Here is a 22,137-nt window from a genome sequence, read left to right on the forward strand (position 1 = left end):
ATGAAATGGGGTTTATCAAGAATGTAAAGATGGTTCTGCATTAGAAAATTGATAAAATAACATCACATTCATGAGTCAGAGGATAATATCCAAAATGCTGAAAAGTCTTTGATAAAATCCAACATCCATTCCTAATAAATATTCTTGAAAAAAAAAAGGAATAGATATGTCCATAAGGTAAACATATATACTTCAATCTTAATGCCAGCATATTACTTAATACGGAACCCTGAAACTATCTCCATAATTATTTAGCATTATTCTGGAGATATTAGCCAATGCAATTAGATAAGGGAAAACAAAGAAACAAGAATTGCAGAAGACAAAACAAACAAAAATATGTTTGTTTTTAGATGACATGATGGTATATATGAAAACCCTAGAGAATGAATAATAAAACTAACTCAATAATTCACCAAGGTAGCAGGATATAAAATTAACATGCAAAACCAGTAATATTTATATACATAAATGATAGCCAGGTAGAAGATAAAATGGAATAAAAAACATTTATAATAGCAATGAAAAAGGTAAGTTATTTAGAAATAAGCATTTTAAAACCATTCAAAACTAATATAAAAATATTTTTTAAACAACATTTTTGAAAGGCATAAAAGCAGATTTGAACAAATTAAAAGACATCCTTGTTCTTAGGATGTTCAAAAATCATCAGGATATGTGTTCTCCCCTAACTTATGAATTTAATGTGATCCCAACAGAAAATGTCAACAAGGTTTTTTATGAAGCTAGACAGCTTGATACTAAAGTTCATTAGAAAAATAAACATGTGGCTAGGCACAGTGGCTCACGCCTGTAATCCCAGCACTTTGGGAGGCCAAGGCGGGTGGATCACCTGAGGTCAGGAGCTCGAGACCAGCCTGGACAACATGGTGAAACCCTGTCTTCACTAAAAATACAAAAAATTAGCTGGGCGTGGTGGTGGGTGCCTGTAATCCCAGCTACGTGGGAGGCTGAGGCAGGAGAATCGCTTAAACCTGGGAGAGGGAGGTTGCAGTTAGCCAAGATCAAGCCATTGCACTCTAGCCTGGGCAACGAGAATGAAACTCCATCTCAAAAAAAAAAAAAAAAAAAAAGAAAAAAAGAAAAAGAAACATGCAAGAATAGCCAGGAAAACAATGAAAATAAAGAACTATGATGGAGAGCTAAGCGTCCTACGAAGCTTCTATATTTAGAACAGAGTGTAGCAGTGGTATATGAATAAACAGACCAATATATAAGTAGAATAGACACTCCAGAAACAGACTCAAGTACGTATGCAACTTTTTTGAGTTTGTATAAACATACAAACTCAGGTACATATGATAAAGATGATGTCTCAAATTATTGGGGCAAAGATGGTCTTAAAAATTTTCTTTCAGCTTTCCCCTAATTGTCTATAGAAAAAATGAAAATAACTTTTTTTGAGTTAAGGTAATATGGTTTGGATCTGTGTCCCCACCCAAATCTCATGTTGAATTGTAATTGCCAATGTTGGAGGTGGGGCCTGGTGGGAGATGACTGGATCATGGGGGCAGATTTCCCTGCTTGTGCTGTTCTCGTGATAGTAAGTTCTTGTAAGATCTGGTCATTTAAAAGTGTGTGACACCCCTCCACACCCCCCTTGGTCATGCTTCTGCCTTGTAAGACATCTGCTCCTGTTTTGCCTTCCACCATGAGTAAAAACTCCCTGAGGCTGCCCCAGAAGCAGACGCTGCCATGCTTCCTGTTCAGCCTGCAGAACTGTGAGCCAATTAAACCTCTTTTCTTTATAAATTACCCAGTCTCAGGTGTTTCTTTATAGTAGTGTGACAACAGACTAATACACAAGATCTTGCTCTGTTGCCCAGGACAGAGTGCAGTGGCATCATCACAGCTCACTGCAGCCCCAACCTCCCAGGCTCAAGCCATCCTCCCACCTCAGCCTCCCAAGTAACTGGGATTATAGGTGTACACCACCATGTCTGACTAATTTTTGTATTTTTTTTGTAGCGACAGGGTCTCACTATGTTGCCCAGGCTGGTTTTGAACTCCTGGACTCAAGCATGCCCCTGCCTCGGCCTCCCAAAGTCCTAGGATTCAAGGTGTGAGCCACCACACCTGGCCTTAAATAAAATTTTGGGGGGCAACTAACTGGGTAGTCAATGGAAAAGGATAAGATTGAATCTGTTCATAGCATATATAATAAAAAAATTCAACGGACCAGAGATCTAAATGTAAAATACGAAACTATAAATGTATTAGAAGAGAACATGAGTGAATTACTCTATACTTTGAAGGGAATAAATTTTTAATTATGACTCAAAGTCAAATAAAATAAAAGGCTGGCAAATATGACTACCTAAAAAAAATAACACTTTTGCATGACAAAAGACATCATAAGAAAAGTTAAATGACAAACCAGTAGAAAATACTCGTAACATCTTTCACAGGTAAAGAGCTAATATCCTGAATATACAAAAAAATTAAGGAAACAAAAGACTAAAAATCCTATAGAAAATAGGGGAAATGCAGCTGGGCATGGTGGCTTATGCCTATAATCCCAGCACTTTAGGAGGCTGAGGCAGGTGAACAGCTTGAGCTCAGGAGCTCAAGACCAGCCTGGACAATCAATCCTTTTACCTTTCTCCCAATGGTGAAACCCTGTCTCTACAAAAAATGCAAAATTAGTCAGGCATGGTGGCTTGTGCCTGTAGTCTCAGCTACTTGGGAGGCTAAGGCAGGAGGACCACCTGAGCCCAGGGAGGTTGAGGCCGCAATGAGCTATGATAATGCAACTGTACTCCAGCCTGGGTGACACAGTGAGATCCTGTCTCAAAAAAAAAAAAAAAAGAAAAGAAAAAAGATGGGAAGGGGAAAAATATAAAACCGAAAGCAAACTGAAACAAATCTATCTGTATTTCAAGAGATTTATATAACTGCACTGAAAACAAGGAAGAAATAACCCACTTAGTCAATATTCAACTATTCTGTGTGCAGACGTTAAAAGATCAATTATGAATTAGCAGTTCTTTCCATACTACACATACATAAAATAATAATAATGACACATATATTATTCTTAATTCTTTATTATTTCATTTATACTTCACAATAACTCTATGAGGTAAGTACTATTATTATCTCCATTGTACAGCTAAGGAAGCTGAGGCAGTAAGAATTTATGTGACTCACCTGAGGTCACATATCTCGTAAGTGGTAGAATCAGGATTTAAACCTAGGGATTTTGATTCTAAAGGTCATTCTCTTCACCACCACAAAGACTGCCTCCAAAACTTGTAACTCCTTTGCCTGACATTTTAAATTAGTCTTGTGCATAGCTGCAGCCACTGCCTGGCCAAGGAGGGACAGGGAGATCTCAGTCTCACAGCCTTCTGCTGCAGGGCAGTAGGTATTATCCTAAAAATGCTATCCTATGCATCATTAGGATACACATAGGATAAATTAGGATATGCATTAGGATAAATCTGCTATCCTATGCATCATTACGACAATATCTACTGCCCTGCAGCAGGATGCCGTGAGACTGAGATGTGAGCAGACTGCTCTCCTCACCGCTTCTTGCCCACACTGGTTGCCTGGGAGGTGCCACACCCTCTCTGGTCCCGGCCCCAAGGTGCCATTTTGAGAGTTTAACACTGGGCTGCACCCTGCCCTCGACCTGAGTTAGGGCTGATGCAGTTGTAGCTGCTACTTGGCCAAGGAGGGCAGGGAAACCAGGCTATCCTATACATATCTAGGATCATACTCACTGCTCTGTAGCAGGGAGCTGTCAGACTGACGTGTGACCAGACCACACTTCTCACAGCTTCTTGCCCACACTGCATACCTGGGAGGGACCCCACCCTCTCTGCTCCCTGGTCCATGGCACGATTTTGAGAGTTTAATGCTGGCTGTGCCCCACCTTGGGTTGAGTTCAAGTTGATGTGGCTGCAGCCACCACTTGGTCAAAGGAGGGACTAGGAAAGCCAGGTTCCCCCATGCATAGTTATGACAATATCCAATGTTCTTCAATGGGCTGCTGTGAGACCAAGCCCCAAGCAGACCACACTCCCCACAGCTTCTTGCCCATGCTGCTCACCTGAAGGGTCCCCACCCTTTCTAGTCACAAGCCCACAGCTGGCATCATTTTGAGAGTTTAAAGCTGGGCTACGCCCCACCCTCAGGCTGAGTTTGAGATGATGATGATGTGGCTGCAGCTGTCACCCAACTGGGGGAGGGACAGGGGATAACAAGCTCTCCTAAACACACTTAGCATAATACTCACCACCCTGCTACAGGCAGTTGTGGGACTGGGACCTAGCCTATCCAACCCATTGCAGCTTCTACCAATACCAACACAGACTGCTTGTGACCCTGTGGGTTGCTCCAACACCACTAGTGCCCACACCACACCAGCTGCCAAGGGCCGAAGAACCCACTCACACACTGGGCTCATTGCTCTCAATATTTGTTTCTAGCAAGCCATGTGGAGGCCCAAGGATAGCCCTCTTGTACCCACCAACACTGGAGCCAATGTAAGCTGGGCCTAAAAATAGGCACACGTGGTGCACTGCTGGCACTACTGGAGCCCAAAGACTATGTTTCTAGGTCCCCAGCTAAACTTCACCACGACCTCAACTAATGCCTGTACCCTAAGTCACTGAGGAATCAGATACCACTGACCCTGTGTACTGCTCAAGAGGTCACACAAAGACCCCACTACCACAGGCAGTCAAAATCAAAGTCAAGGTATCTCAATAACAAAATATATGTCTTTAGGAAAAAACTCACTCCTACAAAAGCAATTTGAAAAAACTGGAACAAGCAACTGCTACACCAGATGCACAAAACTGTCTGCTTGAATATACAGGTAAAGTTTGTTTTCTGAAAGTCTGGATGTATACTAAGTAGAGAGTAAATAGGGTTAGTTATACTACTTGACTGAGTATAAAGAAAGAATGAAGCAATACAATGTTTCTACTTTTATTCTTTTAACTGAAATTTATTTTTTTTTTTTTATCATCTCTGACATACTCTCACCAGTTCTATACAACCCTATTCTGGAAGTACTTTTTTAATTAGCCAAGAAAAATAAAGGAAAGGCATTTGGATTGGATATAAAGAAGTAAAACTGTTTCTATTCACAAATGGCATAATTATTTATATAGATTATATAGATAATAATGTGTATGATGATGACTAGAACCACTAAAGGTACTCAGCAAGGTTACAGGATACCAAGTTAATATGGAAAAGTATTTTTTAAAAGTTTTTCATTAGTAGTAAACAATAAAAATTTTTAATAACATATCAAAAGCATAAATATTTAGATATAAATTTAACAAGAGACTTGCAAGACCTCTAGAGTAAACACTACAAAACACTGCTCAGAGAAATTAAAGGTCTAAAGGGAGAGATATACCATATTCATGAAATAGAAAAATAATAAATTAAGATGTCAGTTCTCCCCAGATTGATTTAGAGATTCAACACAATCCTAGTCATAATCCTAGTAGGCTTTGTTTAGTGGAGATTGATAAACTAGTCCTAAATTTCATAGGAAATGCAAAGGAACCAGAATATTAAAAAAGAAAAAGTTGGAAGACCACACTACTTGACATTTAAGAGGTACCATAATGCTACATTAATCAATATTAGTGTGGTAATGGTACTGGATTGACAAACGGTTCAGTAACATGATAAGAAGCCCAAAAATATACCTAAAATTATATGGGTATTTGCTTTGTAGACAAAGGTGCCAAAGCACTCCAATAGAAAAAAGGAAGTCTTTCCAACAAATTATGGTGGAATACAGTAGATAGCGGTATGGAAAAAATACTGAACTTACCAAACAAACAGGAATTCAACTTGGATTACCGCCTAAAATGTAAAATCTAAAACCATAAAGCATTTAGCCTAAAGCATGAGAAAATAAGTAGATAAAGGTTTCTTAGGGAACAGTAATAACTATGAAAGAAAAAAATTGATAAATTAGACTTCATAAAAATTTAAAACTGCTTCTCAAATGACACTGTTAAGAAAATAAATAGGCAGCCAACAGACTGGGAGAAAACATGATCATGTTTAAACTCTTACCTTGAACTCATCTGAGATTTCAGACACAAAAGAAGATATCTGCTTCATGAGCCTGTCCACACTGCTCTCACTTCCTGTTTTGAGGAGTGTAGTAATGGCTAAGGTAGCAATGCTTCTGTTTGAGTCTGTGATTAAGTTTTCTAAGTCCAGATTGCAGGCAGTAACAGCAGAGGGGTGCTTCATTGCCACCTTGTGGAAGGGCAAGAAAAAAAATTACGCAAATTGCTTTTGATAAAGGCCAGAACTTAAATTTTAATTGAGGTAACTGGCAATCCAAAGAGGACAGGATAAGTTAGAAGTCATTGTTTCAAAAAGAATGGCTCCAGTTAACAAGGTATATCTTTTAATAAATGATCAACAGCCAGAGTATAGCATCGTACTCTCTTTTGTTAGGTTCCTATAACCTTTCTAACATTACCATTTTAAAAAAATTATAATTGGCCTGTATTTCCTTATAGTACACGTGTTCATATATGTCTATTAGATGTTAGGAGCACTGAGAACGGGATCTAGCATAGTAGACAGTGCTCGACAAAGACTGTTAATATCTTAGCACTTAAAAAATACTTCTGCATTTCAACACGCAAACTCCAGCCAAACTGCATTATCTATGGTTACTACATAGTCAGCCATTCTCCTGTGTCCTTGTTTTTGTTGATGTTGTTCCATCTTTTTGTCTATCCCAGTATTGGTATAGAATCCCTTACCCACAATTTGGAAAATCTGAAAAAACTCTGGAAAGCAAAGCATTGGGATGAAAATTTATTTAACAGCAAAACATGACCTAAACTAATGTGAAACTCTTTAATTGTTAATTTGTACCACTTGACAAGAATAGTCATATGTTTTGTGCAAAAACATTAATGTGTTTTAATGGTGGGATGCTGCCCCAGGCCCACTAGGGTTAGTAAATAAGATATAACACCATATAACCTTTCTAAAATTTATCTAAAAGCTAATTCTGGGACACATCTGGCCCCAAGATTAGAGATGAGGGATTGTGGACCTGTATCAACTCTTTAAAAACAATTTAGGCCCTGGTGGCTCACACCTATAATCCCAGCACTCTGGGAGGACGAGGTGGGCAGATGACCTGAGGTCAGGAGTTTGAGACCAGCCTGGCCAACATGGCGAAACCCTGACTCTACTAAAAATACAAAAATTCGCTGGGCATGGTGGCAGGTACCTGTGATCCCTGCTACTTGGGAGGCTGGGGCATGAGAATTGCTTGAACCTGGGAGGTGGAGGTTGCAGTGTGCCGAGATCACGCCTCTGCACTCCAGCCTGGGAGACAAAGTGAGACTCTGTCTCCAAAATAAATAAATAAATTAAAAACAATTTAAATTGTTGTTCTATAAAGGTTTATTCCATGGCTGCTCTAAACTTCTCTTTTCTTCAATTGTTTACACAATTAATTTATAATTATGTATTGCCTATGACAAGTCTTCTACTACATTTAACTTTCATTTACATTTTCTATGTTTATTTAATTTATTCTGTGTTTCTGTATTATATCCTCTAAATCTATACAGTCTAATAATGTAGCCGACAGCAACATGTGACTACTAAGCATCTGAAAGGTGGCTAATCCAAACTGAGTATGCTGTAAATGTAAATATACTGGATGTCAAAAACTTGAGATATGTAAAAATATCTATTATATGTTGAGATGACATATGATAAAATATACTATTAAAATTAATTTTACCTTAAAAACTTTAATGTGGTTATTATAAAATTTAAAATTATATATGTGATTCACATTGGGTTTCTACTGGACAGGGCTACTGCCAGCACTGTGCAAAAGCACTTCCTTCAATGACAGAAATGTTCAAGATCTGCACTGTCCAATAGCCACTGACCACATGTGGCTGTGAGTACAAGAAGTGTGACTCATGTGACTGAGGATTGATTTTTTTATTTTATTTTAATTAATTTAAATTGAAATACCACTGATGGCTAATGGCCACCATATTGCACAGTGTGGCTTCTGAATATAAAATGCTTAGAAGTCAGGAATGAGTTATAATCTTCAGCTAAATAATAATAAAAATGGGCATTCCCAAGGCCACAAATGTAAGTGAAGTGTTGTAGAGGTGAAGCCCATGAATCATATATACTAACCTTGGAGAGAAAATCAAATGCTTCACATTTAATGTTTCTCAATTAAATACTGATGTAAGTCAACAGTTAGCAAAGAAACACCTACCTTGTTCAAGGTCCTCACAGCTGCATATCTCAAGGCTGGCTTAGGAGAACTACAGAAAAGCTGAAGAACTAAAAAATAATAATAATATATAATATTACATATACATACTGTGAATACTCCTGGCTTAGGAGAACTACAGAAAAGTTGAAGAACTAAAATACAGATATAGATATAGTGAATATTACCTATATATGCTGTGAATATTCCTCATCTCATCATATACCATATAGCTGAAAATATGGTACATAATGAATCACATTCAAAATATGCATAGATTTTATCACAGCATAAAAAATTTACATGAAAAATATAAATTTATCAAAATAGAAAAAGCACTTTTGGGGTTCCTGTAGTCCCAGCTACTTGGGAGGCTGAGGCAGGAGAATGGAGTGAACCCAGGAGGCGGAGCTTGCAGTGAGCCAAGCTATTGCACCACTGCACTCCAGCCTGGCGACAGAGCGAGACTCCGTCTCAAAAAAAAAAAAAAAAGAAAAAGCACTTTTAGTCACTTATAAAAACTTTAATAGGAAACAAAGTTTGCTCTTTTTTAAAAAAAATTAGCATACCCATTAATACTTGAACTTAAATGGTAGAAATATTGACAGTTCTGAAAACAAATGGGCTTTTTAAACACCAAGGAAAACTGTAAAATGTTTTCAAAAGTTTCATATGAGGAAATAGAAACTTTAAAAAAAAGCAATAAAGAATTATTATTAATAAACTATGTACATATAAATAAAATTCTTTCAGAAGTTTTATATACATAAACAGAAACATTTAAAAAAGAAGTAGTAAAGTAAGGAACAACTAAAATAAACTATTTACATATAAGCTATCAGAATGCAAAGGCTATATATACACAGAGCTAGCATTCAAAAAACAGTCTTAACACCTATTCTGCAGACCTATGAAACTTAAAGCAAAAACTTAGGAACATAAGCAAAAGCCAGTCATCAAATATAAAACAAACCTGAAACAGCAGGTGCCAACTCTCTTGCAGTGCAGTTGGGAAGATGGATGATAGCTGAAGCAGCTTCATAAATAACCATTTCATGTTTATTTCGCAAGCAACTCTCAATGAAATCAAACAGTGGACTTTCATGGCTGCCAATAAATATTTATAGGCCATTACACAGATATCAAATAGAGAGGCAATATGCATAGGGATTAAAAGCACAGGCAGATTGAGAGGCACTTCTGGAACGGTGGATGAGGGATTTCTAAAAATTCATTTCTCCACAAAGCAATTAGACAACTGGCAAAATTGTCAAAATTAACTTTTTCAGAACTCCAAAATTTAATCAAAGATTTTTGACAATCCTGAACATCTACTTAAGAAAAGTAGCTGAATCTTAGTAAAAATGCTGAGCTTTCTGGTGTTTTAACCTGCCTCATTCTCAATTTCCATGTACCTCTTCCCAGTTCCATAGCAGCTTTGGAAACCAGCAGCCTCAGAACCACAGTAACTGTGAATGCCAGCAGCCTGGCTACAAAAGCAGCTCTCGGCCAAAACCTCATCCCCAGAGAACTGTCACTATGTGACCTGTCTGGTGCCCCGAGAAAAGCCCCATTCACAGGCTAATCTTTATTTCACCTGACTCAAGAGCTCACTCAGTGTGAAAAGCCCTATGCCCAGGGAGTTTGTCCAAAAAAATCAGTAGTATTTGGTTAATCTTGCAGCTGCCAGAAGCAGCAATTTTAGCAGAGGCAAATAAGAGACTGGCCAAAAAACTTAAAAGGAAAATTTGGGAAATGAGATGTCCTTAGAGGGCTTTGAAAATTTCTAAAATATTACTGGGGATATAGAAGGCCATGCGCATGTGGAGGGCTAAGCAAATACCCACTAAAGACCTGACAGAGCTCCACTCTCTAACTTTTCCTTGACTCTGAGACTCTGCACAAAGCAGGAAGTGAAGGCTAAGGCAGAGCTGTGAACTGCTGGGGCATGGAAAGCATGCCCCAACATACACAGCACCCCTTGGAAAATGATGGGAGACATGCTGGTTTAAAGCATTTAAGAAAATCTGTCAAATCACTATTTGTGACTCAGACATTCAAACAAACACTTCAGTGTCTATACAAGATACAGATTAAAGACTACAGAAATAGTCCAGGAAGTTCACAAACAACAACAACAACAACAAACCCCAGGGATAGGGGAAGGGAAAAGTCTGATTACCAGTGTTGTCACATTATAATATTTAAAATATAACGTTTTTGACAAAATAATTATGAGACACACAAAGAAATAGTTAAGTATGACCCATCTATGTGAAAAAAAAGTAGGCAATAGAATTTATTCCTGAGGAAGCCCAGATGTTGAACTTACTAGGCAACAACTTTAAGTCAGCTAATATAAATATGTTCAAAAAACTAAAGGAAATCATATTTAAATTAAAGGGAAGTATAACAAGGATGTCTTACGAGAGAGACTACCAATAAAGAGACAGAAATGATTTTTTTTTGTTTAAGAAACCAAATAGAAATCCTAGATTTGGAAAGTGCAATGACTGGAATGAGAAATTCGCCAGAAAAGTTCAATAGCAGACTTGTGCAGACAGATGAAAAAATAAGAAAACTTGTAGATCTACTGAGATAAACCAGCTGATGAAAATAAAAAAAGAAGGAAAAAAAATGTACAGTGCTTTGGAGACCTGTGTAACATGATCAAGGGTACCCACATTTGGATGATAGGAGTTTTCATAGGAAACGAGAGACACAAAGGGGAAAACGAACATAAGAAGAAACCATGGCTGAAAACCTCACAAGTTTGATTAAAACAACAACAACAACAACAACAACAAAAACCCATTAATTTATGGACCCAAGAGGCTCAAAAAGTCTCAAGCCAAATAAATACAAAAATATTCACATATACACACACCAGAGTGAAACTGTTGAAAGCATAAAAATAGTCATTCTGACTGGTGTGAAATGGTATCTCATTGTGGTTTTGATTTGCATTTCTCTAATGATTAGTGATGTTGACCATTTTTTAATATGCTTGATACCATCTCGTACCAGTCAGAATAGCCATTATTAAAAAGTCAAAAAATAACAGATGCTGGTGAGGTTGCAGATAAAAGAGAATGCTTATACACTGCTGTTGGGAATGCAAATTAGTTCAGCCACTGTGGAAAGCAGTTTGGAGATTTCTCAAGAACTTAAAACAGAACTACCATTTGATCCAGCAATCCCATTACTAAATACAAACCCAAAGGAATATGAATTGCTTTTGTTAGGTTTTTATGTGAAGGCGAGGGTTAAAGAAAGACTGAGACAGAGTTGGCAGCTCTACAGCAATGCAGGTTTTATGTGCAGCATAAGATCTGCAGAGGCAGAGCACCAACTTAATGCCAGGGCCCACCTCTCCTTACAGGCTGGGGCAATTTTAGGCCTGGGAGGGAGGGGTCTGAGGGATATGGCTTGCTGCCCAGGAGGATGTTGATAAGATGTTCCCATGATGAGGCGGTTTGGTCCTTGATCTGGCAGGATGAGACAGTGATGTTCCTTGGACTTTTTCCCAGCAGAATGTGATAAGAAAGTCAGGCAGTCGGGCAGGATGTTTCTCACGGCCCAGTCCCCCAAGGAATGTTTCACTTTGATCAAGGTCTGTGAAATGACAGGGGGCTTACAAAATGGTACAGTTTGGACTAACAGTTCTACCATAAAGACACATGCCCTCATATGTTCATTGCACCACTACACACAATAGCAAAGACATGGAATCAACCTAGATACCCATTAACAGTGGACTGGATGAAGAAAATATAGTACATATACACCATGGAATACTATGCAGCCATAAAAAAGAATGAGATTACGTCCATTGCAGCAACATGGATGGAGCTGGAGGCCATTATCCTATGCAAATTAACATGGGGACAGAAAACCAAATACTGCATGTTTTCACTTATAAGGGGAGCTAAACATTGAGTGCACATGGGCACAAAGAAGGGAACAATAGGCACTGGAGCCCACTTGAGGGTGTAGGGTGGGGAAGGATGAGGATAAAAAACCTACCAACTGGGTGGTACTATGCTCACCACCTCAGTGACAAAATAATCTATACACCAAACCCCCATGACATGCAAATTACCTGTATGACAAACCTGCATGTGCACCCCCGAACCTAAAATAAAAGTTGGAAAGAAAAAATAATAATAAATAAATATATAAACAACAAAGAAAACATAAGATCAAGGTAAAATCTTGACAGCAGCAAGAAAAAAACTACTTATCACACTGTACAGGGAAAAAAATCAGTATGATTAATGGCTGATTTCTCATCTGAAACAATGGAAGACAGAGACAGTAAAATGTCATATTCAAAGTGCTAAAATGAAAAAACAAGAATTCCATAATCCAACAAAACTATCCTCCAAAAATGAAAGCTAAAAATGACATTCCCAGATAAGCAAAGGCTGAGAAAATTCATTGCTAACAGACTTGCTTTGTAAAAATACTAAAAGAAGAACAGACTGAAAGACTGTAGACAGTGACATGAATAATCAGAGAGAAATAAACAGCATCAGAAAGTGTAAATATATTAATTGGTATGAAAGATTCTACAATTTTTCTCATTTCTTAACTACTTTGAAGAACATAAAATTGTATAAAGCAATAACTATAACACTATATTGTCGAGTTCTTAACATATACACAGATAACACACATGCCAATAACAGCAAATAGGAGGGAAGGAACAGAACTATATTGGAGCAAAGATTTTAAATTTTACTGAAATTAAGTTAGTATTATCTGAAGTAGATTGTGGTAAATTAAAATGCTTACTATCATTCCTAGAAATTATGAAAAAACTTTTTTTAAAAGTTAAATTATTGATGAAGGTATTAAAATGATATACTAAACATTTTTTAACTCAAACGCAATCAAAGAAGAAGAGAGAAACAAAAAAGACAGGAGATTTACACAGAACAAATAGCCAAATGGCAAAGGTAAACCCAACAATAATTATGTTAAATTTGAATGGTCTAAATACTCCAACTAAAAGACAAACTGCTAGACAGGTTTAAAAAGCAAGATCCAACTACATGATGTCTAACAGACACACTTTAGATTCAAAGACACAGATAGGATGAAATTAAAAAGACAGGAAAATGTATGCCATGCAAACAAAACTGTAAGAGATCATGAACACCTATATTAATAGCAGACAAGAGTTTAAGACAAAAATGTTATGCAACAAGGAGAGACATTTCACAATGTTAAAGAGATGAATGCATCAGGAAGATTTAACAATGATAACTCATGCGATAGAACCACAAAATACATAAAGCAAAACTTGACAAAAGGAACGAGAAGTATATAATTTAAAAATAATAGGCCGAGAGCTGTGGCTCACAACTGTAATCCTGGCACTTTGGGAGGCAAGGCAGGCAGATCACCTGAGGTCAGGTGCTCGAGACCAGCCTGGCCAACATGGCGAAACCCTGTCTCTACTAAAAATACAAAAATTAGCCAGGCATGGTGGCATGTGCCTGTAATCCCAGCTACTTGGGAGGCAGAGGCAGGAGAATTGCTTGAACCTGGGAGGTGGATGTTGCAGTGAGCTGAGATCGCACCACTGCACTCCAGTTTGGGCAACAGAGCGAGACTCTGTCTCAAAATAAATAAATAAAAATAATCGTTGAGGGACAAGATCTCAACTCTGCTCACAGCTGCCTGGATATAAACTCGATGGTATTAGTGGGGCATGGTGGGAAAGAGACTGGCCTTGTTGGCTGTGTGGTAGCTGGGTTAGACCTGTCACTGGCAGCTTTCCCCCACTTTCACGGTAACCTGTATGTTGCAGCAGAAGCACCATAATCCCCCTGGGAACATAACTCCATGGGCCTGAGAACCATACCCCATCTCCCACACCAGCTGCAGCAAGCCCCACACAAGGACAGTCTGAGCTCAGATATGCCTAACCCTGCCCCCTGCTGATGGTCTTTCCCTACCTGCCCTGGTAGCTGAAGACAAAAAGCATAATCTCTTGGGAGCTCTATGGCCCCAACCATTCCTTGAGAAACCCAAATATGTATCCAAGTGACCTCAGAGCAAGCTTGTATCCCCCCTATACTACTGCAGCTGATGCTCTCTTGAAAGCGCCACCTCCTGGCTGGAGGCCAATCAATTCAAGCCACTGCAGCAACTAATAAAAGAACAACCATGACCCAAGAAAACAGAAAACAGCTAATTCAACCACCTATAACATCCTGGCTACCCAAAGGTCCAGAGTCAGTACACATGACAACCTTACTGCTAGTACAACTAGCATTCAAGAAAACCAGGACACTAAACAAAACTACAACCAAGGACCCTCACAGAGTCCTCTTCACTCCCTTCACAACTTCTGGAAATGAAAGACACATTTACAGAAATGACAAATACACTGGAAAGTTTCAATAACAGAATCGAACAAGTAGAAGAAAAAAACTTCAGAGCTCAAAGACAAGACTTTCAAATTAACCCAATCCAACAAGGACAAGGAAAAAAGAATTAAAAAAAAAACACACACACAACAAAACAAATGCACAAAGCCTCCAAGAAGTTTGGGATTATGCTAAATGACCAAACCTAAGAATAACTGGTGTTCCCAAAGAAGAAGATAAATCTAAAAGTTTGGAAAACTTATTTGAAGGAATAATTAATGAAAACTTGCCTGGCCTTGCAAGAGACCTAGACATCCAAACACAAGAAGCTCAAAGAACACCCGGAAAATTCATCACAAAAAGATAATCACCTAGGCACTTAGTCATCACATTATTTAAAATCAAGATGAAGGAAAGAATCTTAAGAGCTGTGAGGCACAAGCATCAGGTAAGCTATAAAGAAAAACCTACCAGATTAACAGCAGATTTCTCAGCAGAAACCCTACAAACTAGAAGGGACTGGAGTCCTATCAATAACCTCCTTAAACAAAATAATTATCGCGAAGAATTTTGTATCCAGTGAAACTAAGCTTCATAAATGAAGGAAAGATAAAGTTTTTTTCAAACAGATGCTGAGAGAATTCACCATTACCAAGTCAGCACTACAAGAACTGCTAAAAGGAATTCTAAATCTTGAAACAAAACCTTGAAATACACCAAAATAGAACCTCCTTAAAGAAAAAAATCTCACAGGGTCTATAAAACAATAACACAATGAAAAATAAAAAAACAAGGTACAACTAGCATGATGAATAGAATAGTACCTCACTCACATCTCAGTAATAACACTGAATGTAAAAGGGCCGGGTGTAGTGGCTCACGCCTGTAATCCCAGCACTTTGGGAGGCCTAAGTGGGCATATCACGAGGTCAGGAGTTTGAGAACAGCCTGGCCAACATGGTGAAACCTCGTCTATACTAAAAATACAAAAATTAGCTGGGCATGGTGGTGGGCGCCTGTAGTCCCAGCTACTCGGGAGGCTGACACAGGAGAATCACTTGAACCCGGGAGACGGAGGTTGTGGTGAGCTGAGATAGTGCTATTGCACTTCGGCCTGGGCAACAAGAGTGAAACTCTGTCTCAAAAAAAAAAAAAAAAAAGAAAATCCACCAACCAAGTCTGCTGTCTTAAAGAGACTCACCTAACACATAAGGACTCACATAAACTTAAGGTAAAGGGGTGGAAAAAGGTATTCCATGCAAACGGACACCAAAAGTGAGCAGGAGTAGCTATTATATCAGACAAAACGGACTTTAAAGCAACAACAGTTTAAAAAGCAAAGAGGGACATTATATAATGTTAAAAGCACTAGTCCAACAGGAAAATATCACGATCCTAAATATATATGCACCTAACACTGGAGCTCCCAAATTTATAAAACAATTACTACTAGACCTAAGAAATGAGACAGACGGCAACACAATAATAGTAGGGGACTTCAATATTCCACTGACAGCACTAGACAGGTCATCAAGACAGAAAGTCAACAAAGAAACAATTGACTTAAACTACACCCTAGAACAAATTAACTTAACAGATATTTACAGAACATTCTACCCAACAACTGCAGAATATACATTCTATTCATTAGCACATGGAACATTCTCCAAGATAAACTATATGACAGGCCACAAAACAAGTCTCAATAAATTTAAGAAAGTCAAAATTATACCAAGTACTCTCCCAGACCACAGCCGAATAAAATCGGAAATAAACTCCAAAAGGAACCTTGAAAACCATGCAAATACATGGAAATTAAATAATCTGCTCCTGAATGTTTGTTGGGTCATCAATGAAATCAAGATGGAAATTTAAAAACCCTTTGAACTGAACAATAATAGTGTATACAGACCTCTGAGATACAGCAAAAAAGGTGCAAAGACAAAATTTCATACTACTAAATGCCTACATCAAAAAGTCTGAAAGAGCACAAGTAGATAATCTAAGGTCAAACCTCCAGTAACTAGAGAAACAAGAACAAACCAAACCTAAACTCAGCAAGAGAAAAGAACCAAGATCAGAGCACAATTAAATGAAACTGAAACAACAACAACAACAAAAATACAAAAGAGATATGAAACAAAAAGCTAGTTCTTTGAAGATAAACAAAATTGATAGACCATTAGCAAGATTAACCAAGAAGAGAGAAGATCCAAGTAAGCTCAATTAAAAAGGAGTCGGGGGATACTAAAACCAATACTACAGAAATACAAAAGATCATTCAAGGCTACTATGAACACCTTTATACATACAAACTGGAAAATCTAGAGGTGATGGATAAATTCCTGGAAATATACAAACCCTCCTAGATTAAACCAGGAGGAAATGGAAACTCTGAACAGACCAATAACAAGCAGCGAGATTAAATGGTATAAAAAAGTTGCCAATAAAAAAAAGTCCAGGACCAGATAAACTCACAGCTGAATTATATCAGACATTCAAAGAATAATTGGTACCAATCCTATTGAAACTATTCCAAAAGATAGAGAAAGAGTGAATCATCCCTAAATGATTCTAAGAAGCCAGTATAACCCTAATACCGAAACCAGGAAAGGTCTTAACAAAAACAGAAAACTACAGACCAATATCCCTGATGAACACAGACGCAAAAATCCTCAACAAAATATAGCTAACCAAATTCAACAGCATATCAAAAAGATAATCCACCATGACCAAGTGGGTTTCATATCAGGGATGCAGGGATGGTTTAACATACACATGTCTATAAATGTGATATACCACATAAACAGAATTAAAAACAAAAATCACATCATCATCTCAATGGTTCCCAAAAAAGCATTCGACAAAATCCAGCATACCTTTATGATTAAAACCCTTAGCAAAATCAGCACAGAGGGGATGTACCTTAAAATAATAAAATCCATCTATGACAAACCCATAGTCAGCATTATACTAAATAGGAAAAAGCTGAAAGCATTCCCGAGAACTGGAACAAGACAAGGATGCCCACTTTCATCACTTCTATTCAACAGAGTGCTGGAAGTCCTAGCCAGAGCAATCAGACAAGAGAAAGAAATAAAGGGCATCCAAATTGGTAAAGAGGAAATTAAACTGTTGCTGTTCACTGATGATATGATTGTCTACCTAGAAAACCCTAAAAACTCATCCAGAAAGCTCCTAGATCTGATAAATGAATTCAGTATTTTCAGGTTACAAAATCAATGTACACAAATCAGTAGCACAGCTATACAGCAACAGTGAGCAAGCAGAGAATCATATCAAGAACTCAACCTCTTTTACAGCAGCTGCAATAAAATAAAATACTTAGGAATATACCTAACCAAGGAGGTGAAAGACCTCTACAAAGAAAACTACAAAATACTGCTGAAAGAAATCATACATGACACAAACAAATGAAAACACCTCTGATGCTCATGGATGAGAAGAATATTGTGAAAATGGTCACACTGCCAAAAGCAATTCTACAAATTCAATGTAATTTCCATCAAAATACCACCATCATTCTTCACAGAACCACACACAAAAATATCTTAAAATTCATATGGAACCAAAACAGAGCCCACATAGCCAAAGCAAGACTAAGCAAAAAGAACAAATCTGGAGACACCACATTACCTGACTTCAAACTATACTATAAAGCCACAGTCACCACAACAGCATGGCACTGGTACAAAAATAGGCAAACAGACCAATGTAAAAGAATAGAGAACCCAGAAATAAACCCAAATATTTACAGCCAACTGATCTTCGACAAAGAAAACAAAACATAAAGTGTGGAAAGGACACCCTATTCAACAAATGATGCTGGGATAATTGGCTAGCCACACGTAGGAGAATGAAACTGGATCCTCATCTCTCACCTTATATAAAAATCAACTCAAGATGGATCAAAGACTTAAATCTAAGACCTGCAACCATTAAATTTCTAAAAGATAACACTGGAAAAACCCTTCTACACATTTGCTTAGGCAAAGACTTCATGACCAAGAACCCAAAAGCAAATGCAAGAAAAGCAAAGATAAAATAGATGGGATTTAATTAAACTAAAAAGCTTCTGTATAGCAAAAGAAATAATCAGCATAGTAAACAGACAACTCACAGAGTGGGAGAAAAGCTTTGCAAACTATGCATCTGATAAAGGACTGATATCCAGAACCTACAAGAACCTAAAACAAATCAGCAAGAAAAAAACCAAACAATCCCATCAAAAAAATGGGTTAAGGACATGAATAGACAATTCTTAAAAGAAGATATACAAATGGCCAACAAACATATGAAAAAAATGCTCAACATCACTAATGATCAGGGAAATGCAAATTAAAACCACAACGTGATACCACCTTACTCCTGCAAGAATGGCCATAATTTAAAAATAAAAAGATAGATGTTGGCATGGATGCGGTGAAAAGGGAACACTTCTACACTGCTGGTGGGAATGTGAACTAGTACAACCACTATGGAAAACAGTGTGGCGATTACTTAACTAAAAGTAGATTTACCATTTTCCAGCAAACCCACTACTGGGTATCTACCCAGAGGAAAAAAAGTCATTATATGAAAAAGGCACTTGCACACGCATGTTTATAGCAGCACAATTCACAATTGCAAAAATATGGAACCAGCCCAAATGCCCATCAATCAATAGTGAATAAAGAAAATGTGCACTCTCTCTCTCTCCTCAGCCATTAAAAGGAAAGAAATAATGGCATTTGCAGCAACCAGGATGCAGTTGGAGACCATTATTCTTTGTATGTGTGTGTGTTATAAATTTCTTTCTTTTTTTAATTATTATACTTTAAGTTCTAGGGTACATGTGCACAAGGTGCAGGTTTGCTACATATATACATGTGCCATGTTGGTGTGCTGCACCCATTAACTCATCATTTACATTAGATATATTCCTAATGCTATCCCTCCCCCCTCCCCCAACCCCATGTCAGGCCCCAGTGTGTGATGTTCCCCACCCTGTGTCCAAGTGTTCTCATTGTTCAATTCCCAACTATGAGTGAGAACATGCGGTGTTTGGTTTTCTGTCCTTGCAATAGTTTGCTCTGAATGATGGCTTCCAGATTCACTCATGTCCCTACAAAGGACATGAACTCATCCTTTTTTATGGCTGCATAGTATTCCATGGTGTATATGTGCCACATTTTCTTAACCCAGTCTATCAATCACGGACATTTGGGTTGGTTCCAAGTCTTTGCTATTGCAAATAGTGCTGCAATAAACATACATGTGCATGTGTCTTTATCCTTTGGGTATATACCCAGAAATGGGATGGCTGGGTCAAATGGTATTTCTAGTTCTAGATCCTTGAGGAATCACCACACTGACTTCCACAATGGATGAACTAGTTTACAGTCCCATCAACAGTGTAAAAGTGTTGCTATTTCTCTACATCCTCTCCAGCACCTGTTGTTTCCTGACTTTTTAATGATTGCCATTCTAAATGGCGTGAGATGGTATCTCGCTGTGGTTTTGATTTGCGTTTCTCTGATGGCCAGTGATGATAAGCATTTTTTCATGTGTCTGTTGGTTGCATAAATATCTTCTTTTGAGAAGTGTCTGCTCATATCCTTTGCCCACTTTTTGATGGTGTTTTTTCTTGTAAATTTGTTTAAGTTCTTTGTAGATTCTGGATATTAGCCCTTTGTCACACGGGTAGATTGCAAAAATTTTCTCCCATTCTGTAGGTTGCCTGTTCACTCTGATGGTAGTTTCTTTTGCTCTGCAGGAGCTCTTTAGTTTAATTAGATCCCATTTGTCAATTTTGGCTTTTGCTGCCATTGCTTTTGGTGTTTTAGTCATGAAGTCCTTGCCCATGGCTATGTCCTGAATTGTATTGCCTAGGTTTTCTTCTAGGTTTTTACGGTTTTAGGACTAACGTTTAAGTCTTTAATCCATCTTGAATTAATTTTTGTATAAGGTGTAAGGAAGGGATCCAGTTTCAGCTTTCTACATATGGCTAGCCAGTTTTCCCAGCACCTTTTATTAAGTAGGGAACTTTTCCCCATTTCTTATTTTTGTCAGGTTTGTCAAAGATCAGATGGTTGTAGATGTGTTATATTAATTCTGAGGGCTCTGTTCTGTTCCATTGGTCTGTATCTGTTTTGGTATCCAGGAGCCGGTTTTTCAAAAAGATCAACAAAACAGATAGACTGCTAGCAAGACTAATAAAGAAGAAAAGAGAGAAGAATCAAATAGATGCAATAAAAAATGATAAAGCTGATATCACCACTGATCCCACAGAAATAAAAACTACCATCAGAGCATGCTATAAACACCTCTATGCAAATAAACTAGAAAATCTAGAAGAAATGGATAAATTCCTGGACACATACACCCTCCCAAGACTAAACCAGGAAGAAGTTGAATCCCTGAATAGACCAATAACAGGCTCTGAAATTGAGGCAGTAATTAATAGCCTACCAACCAAAAAAAGTCCAGAACCAGAGGGATTCACAGCTGAATTCTACAGAGGAACAAAGAGGAGCTGGTACCATTCCTTCTGAAACTATTCCAATCAACAGAAAAAGAGGGAATCCTCCCTAAATCGTTTTATGAGGCCAGCGTCATCCTGATACCAAAGCCTGGTAGAGACACAACAAAAAAAAAAAGAGAATTTTAGACTAATATCCCTGATGAACATTGATGCAAAAATCCTCAATAAAATACCGGCAAACCGAATCCAGCAACACATCAAAAAGCTTATCCATCATGATCAAGTTGCCTTCATCCCTGGGATGCAAGGCTGGTTCAACATATGCAAACCAATAAACATGATCCATCATATAAACGGAACCAAAGACAAAAACCACATGATTATCTCAATAGATGCACAAAAGGCCTTTGACAAAATTCAACAGCCCTTCATGCTAAAAACTCGATAAACTAGGTATTGATGGGATGTATCTCAAAATAAGAGCTATTTATGACAAACTCACAGCCAATATCATATTGAAAGGGCAAAAACTGGAAGCATTCCCTTTGAAAACTGGCACAAGACAGGGATGCCCTTTCTCACCACTCCTATTCAACATAGTGTTGGAAGTTCTGGCCAGGGCAATTGGGCAGGAGAAAGAAATAAAAGGTATTCAATTAAGAAAAGGGGAAGTCAAATTGTCCCTGTTTGCAGATGACATAATTGTATATTTAGAAAACCCCATCATCTCAACCCCAAATCTCCTTAAGCTGATAAGCAACTTCAGCAAAGTCTCAGGATACAAAATCAATGTGCAAAAATCACAAGCACTCCTATACCCCAAAACAAACAGAGAGCCAAATCATGAGTGAACTCCCATTCACAATTGCTTCAAAGAGAATAAAGTACCTAAGAATTCAACTTACAAGGGATGTGAAGGACCTCTTCAAGGAGAACTACAAACCACTGCTCAATGACATAAAAGAGGACACAAACAAATGGAAGAACATTCC

The 22,137-nt window shown here is 37.9% G+C and overlaps 1 protein-coding gene across 4 annotated transcripts in view; it reads right to left on the reverse strand.

Moving 5' to 3' along the window:
* The window catches only part of COPG2 (COPI coat complex subunit gamma 2), a 161,115-nt gene that overhangs the window by 49,290 nt on the left and 89,688 nt on the right, over nucleotides 1-22,137 (reverse strand). For 2 of the 4 annotated variants that reach the window (XM_005550785.4, XM_045388339.2), the window contains exons 10-13: nucleotides 12,384-12,416; nucleotides 9,255-9,388; nucleotides 8,285-8,352; nucleotides 6,076-6,264 (exon numbers count right to left, since the gene is read on the reverse strand). In XM_005550785.4, coding sequence (XP_005550842.2) covers nucleotides 6,076-6,264; nucleotides 8,285-8,352; nucleotides 9,255-9,388; nucleotides 12,384-12,416 — 424 coding nt within the window. The remainder of the gene's footprint in view (nucleotides 1-6,075; nucleotides 6,265-8,284; nucleotides 8,353-9,254; nucleotides 9,389-12,383; nucleotides 12,417-22,137) is intronic. The other 2 variants (XM_005550786.4, XM_074035992.1) reach the window with 1 other exon arrangement.

The sequence above is a fragment of the Macaca fascicularis genome, chromosome 3 (assembly GCF_037993035.2).
Source record: "Macaca fascicularis isolate 582-1 chromosome 3, T2T-MFA8v1.1".
NCBI lineage: Eukaryota > Metazoa > Chordata > Mammalia > Primates > Cercopithecidae > Macaca > Macaca fascicularis.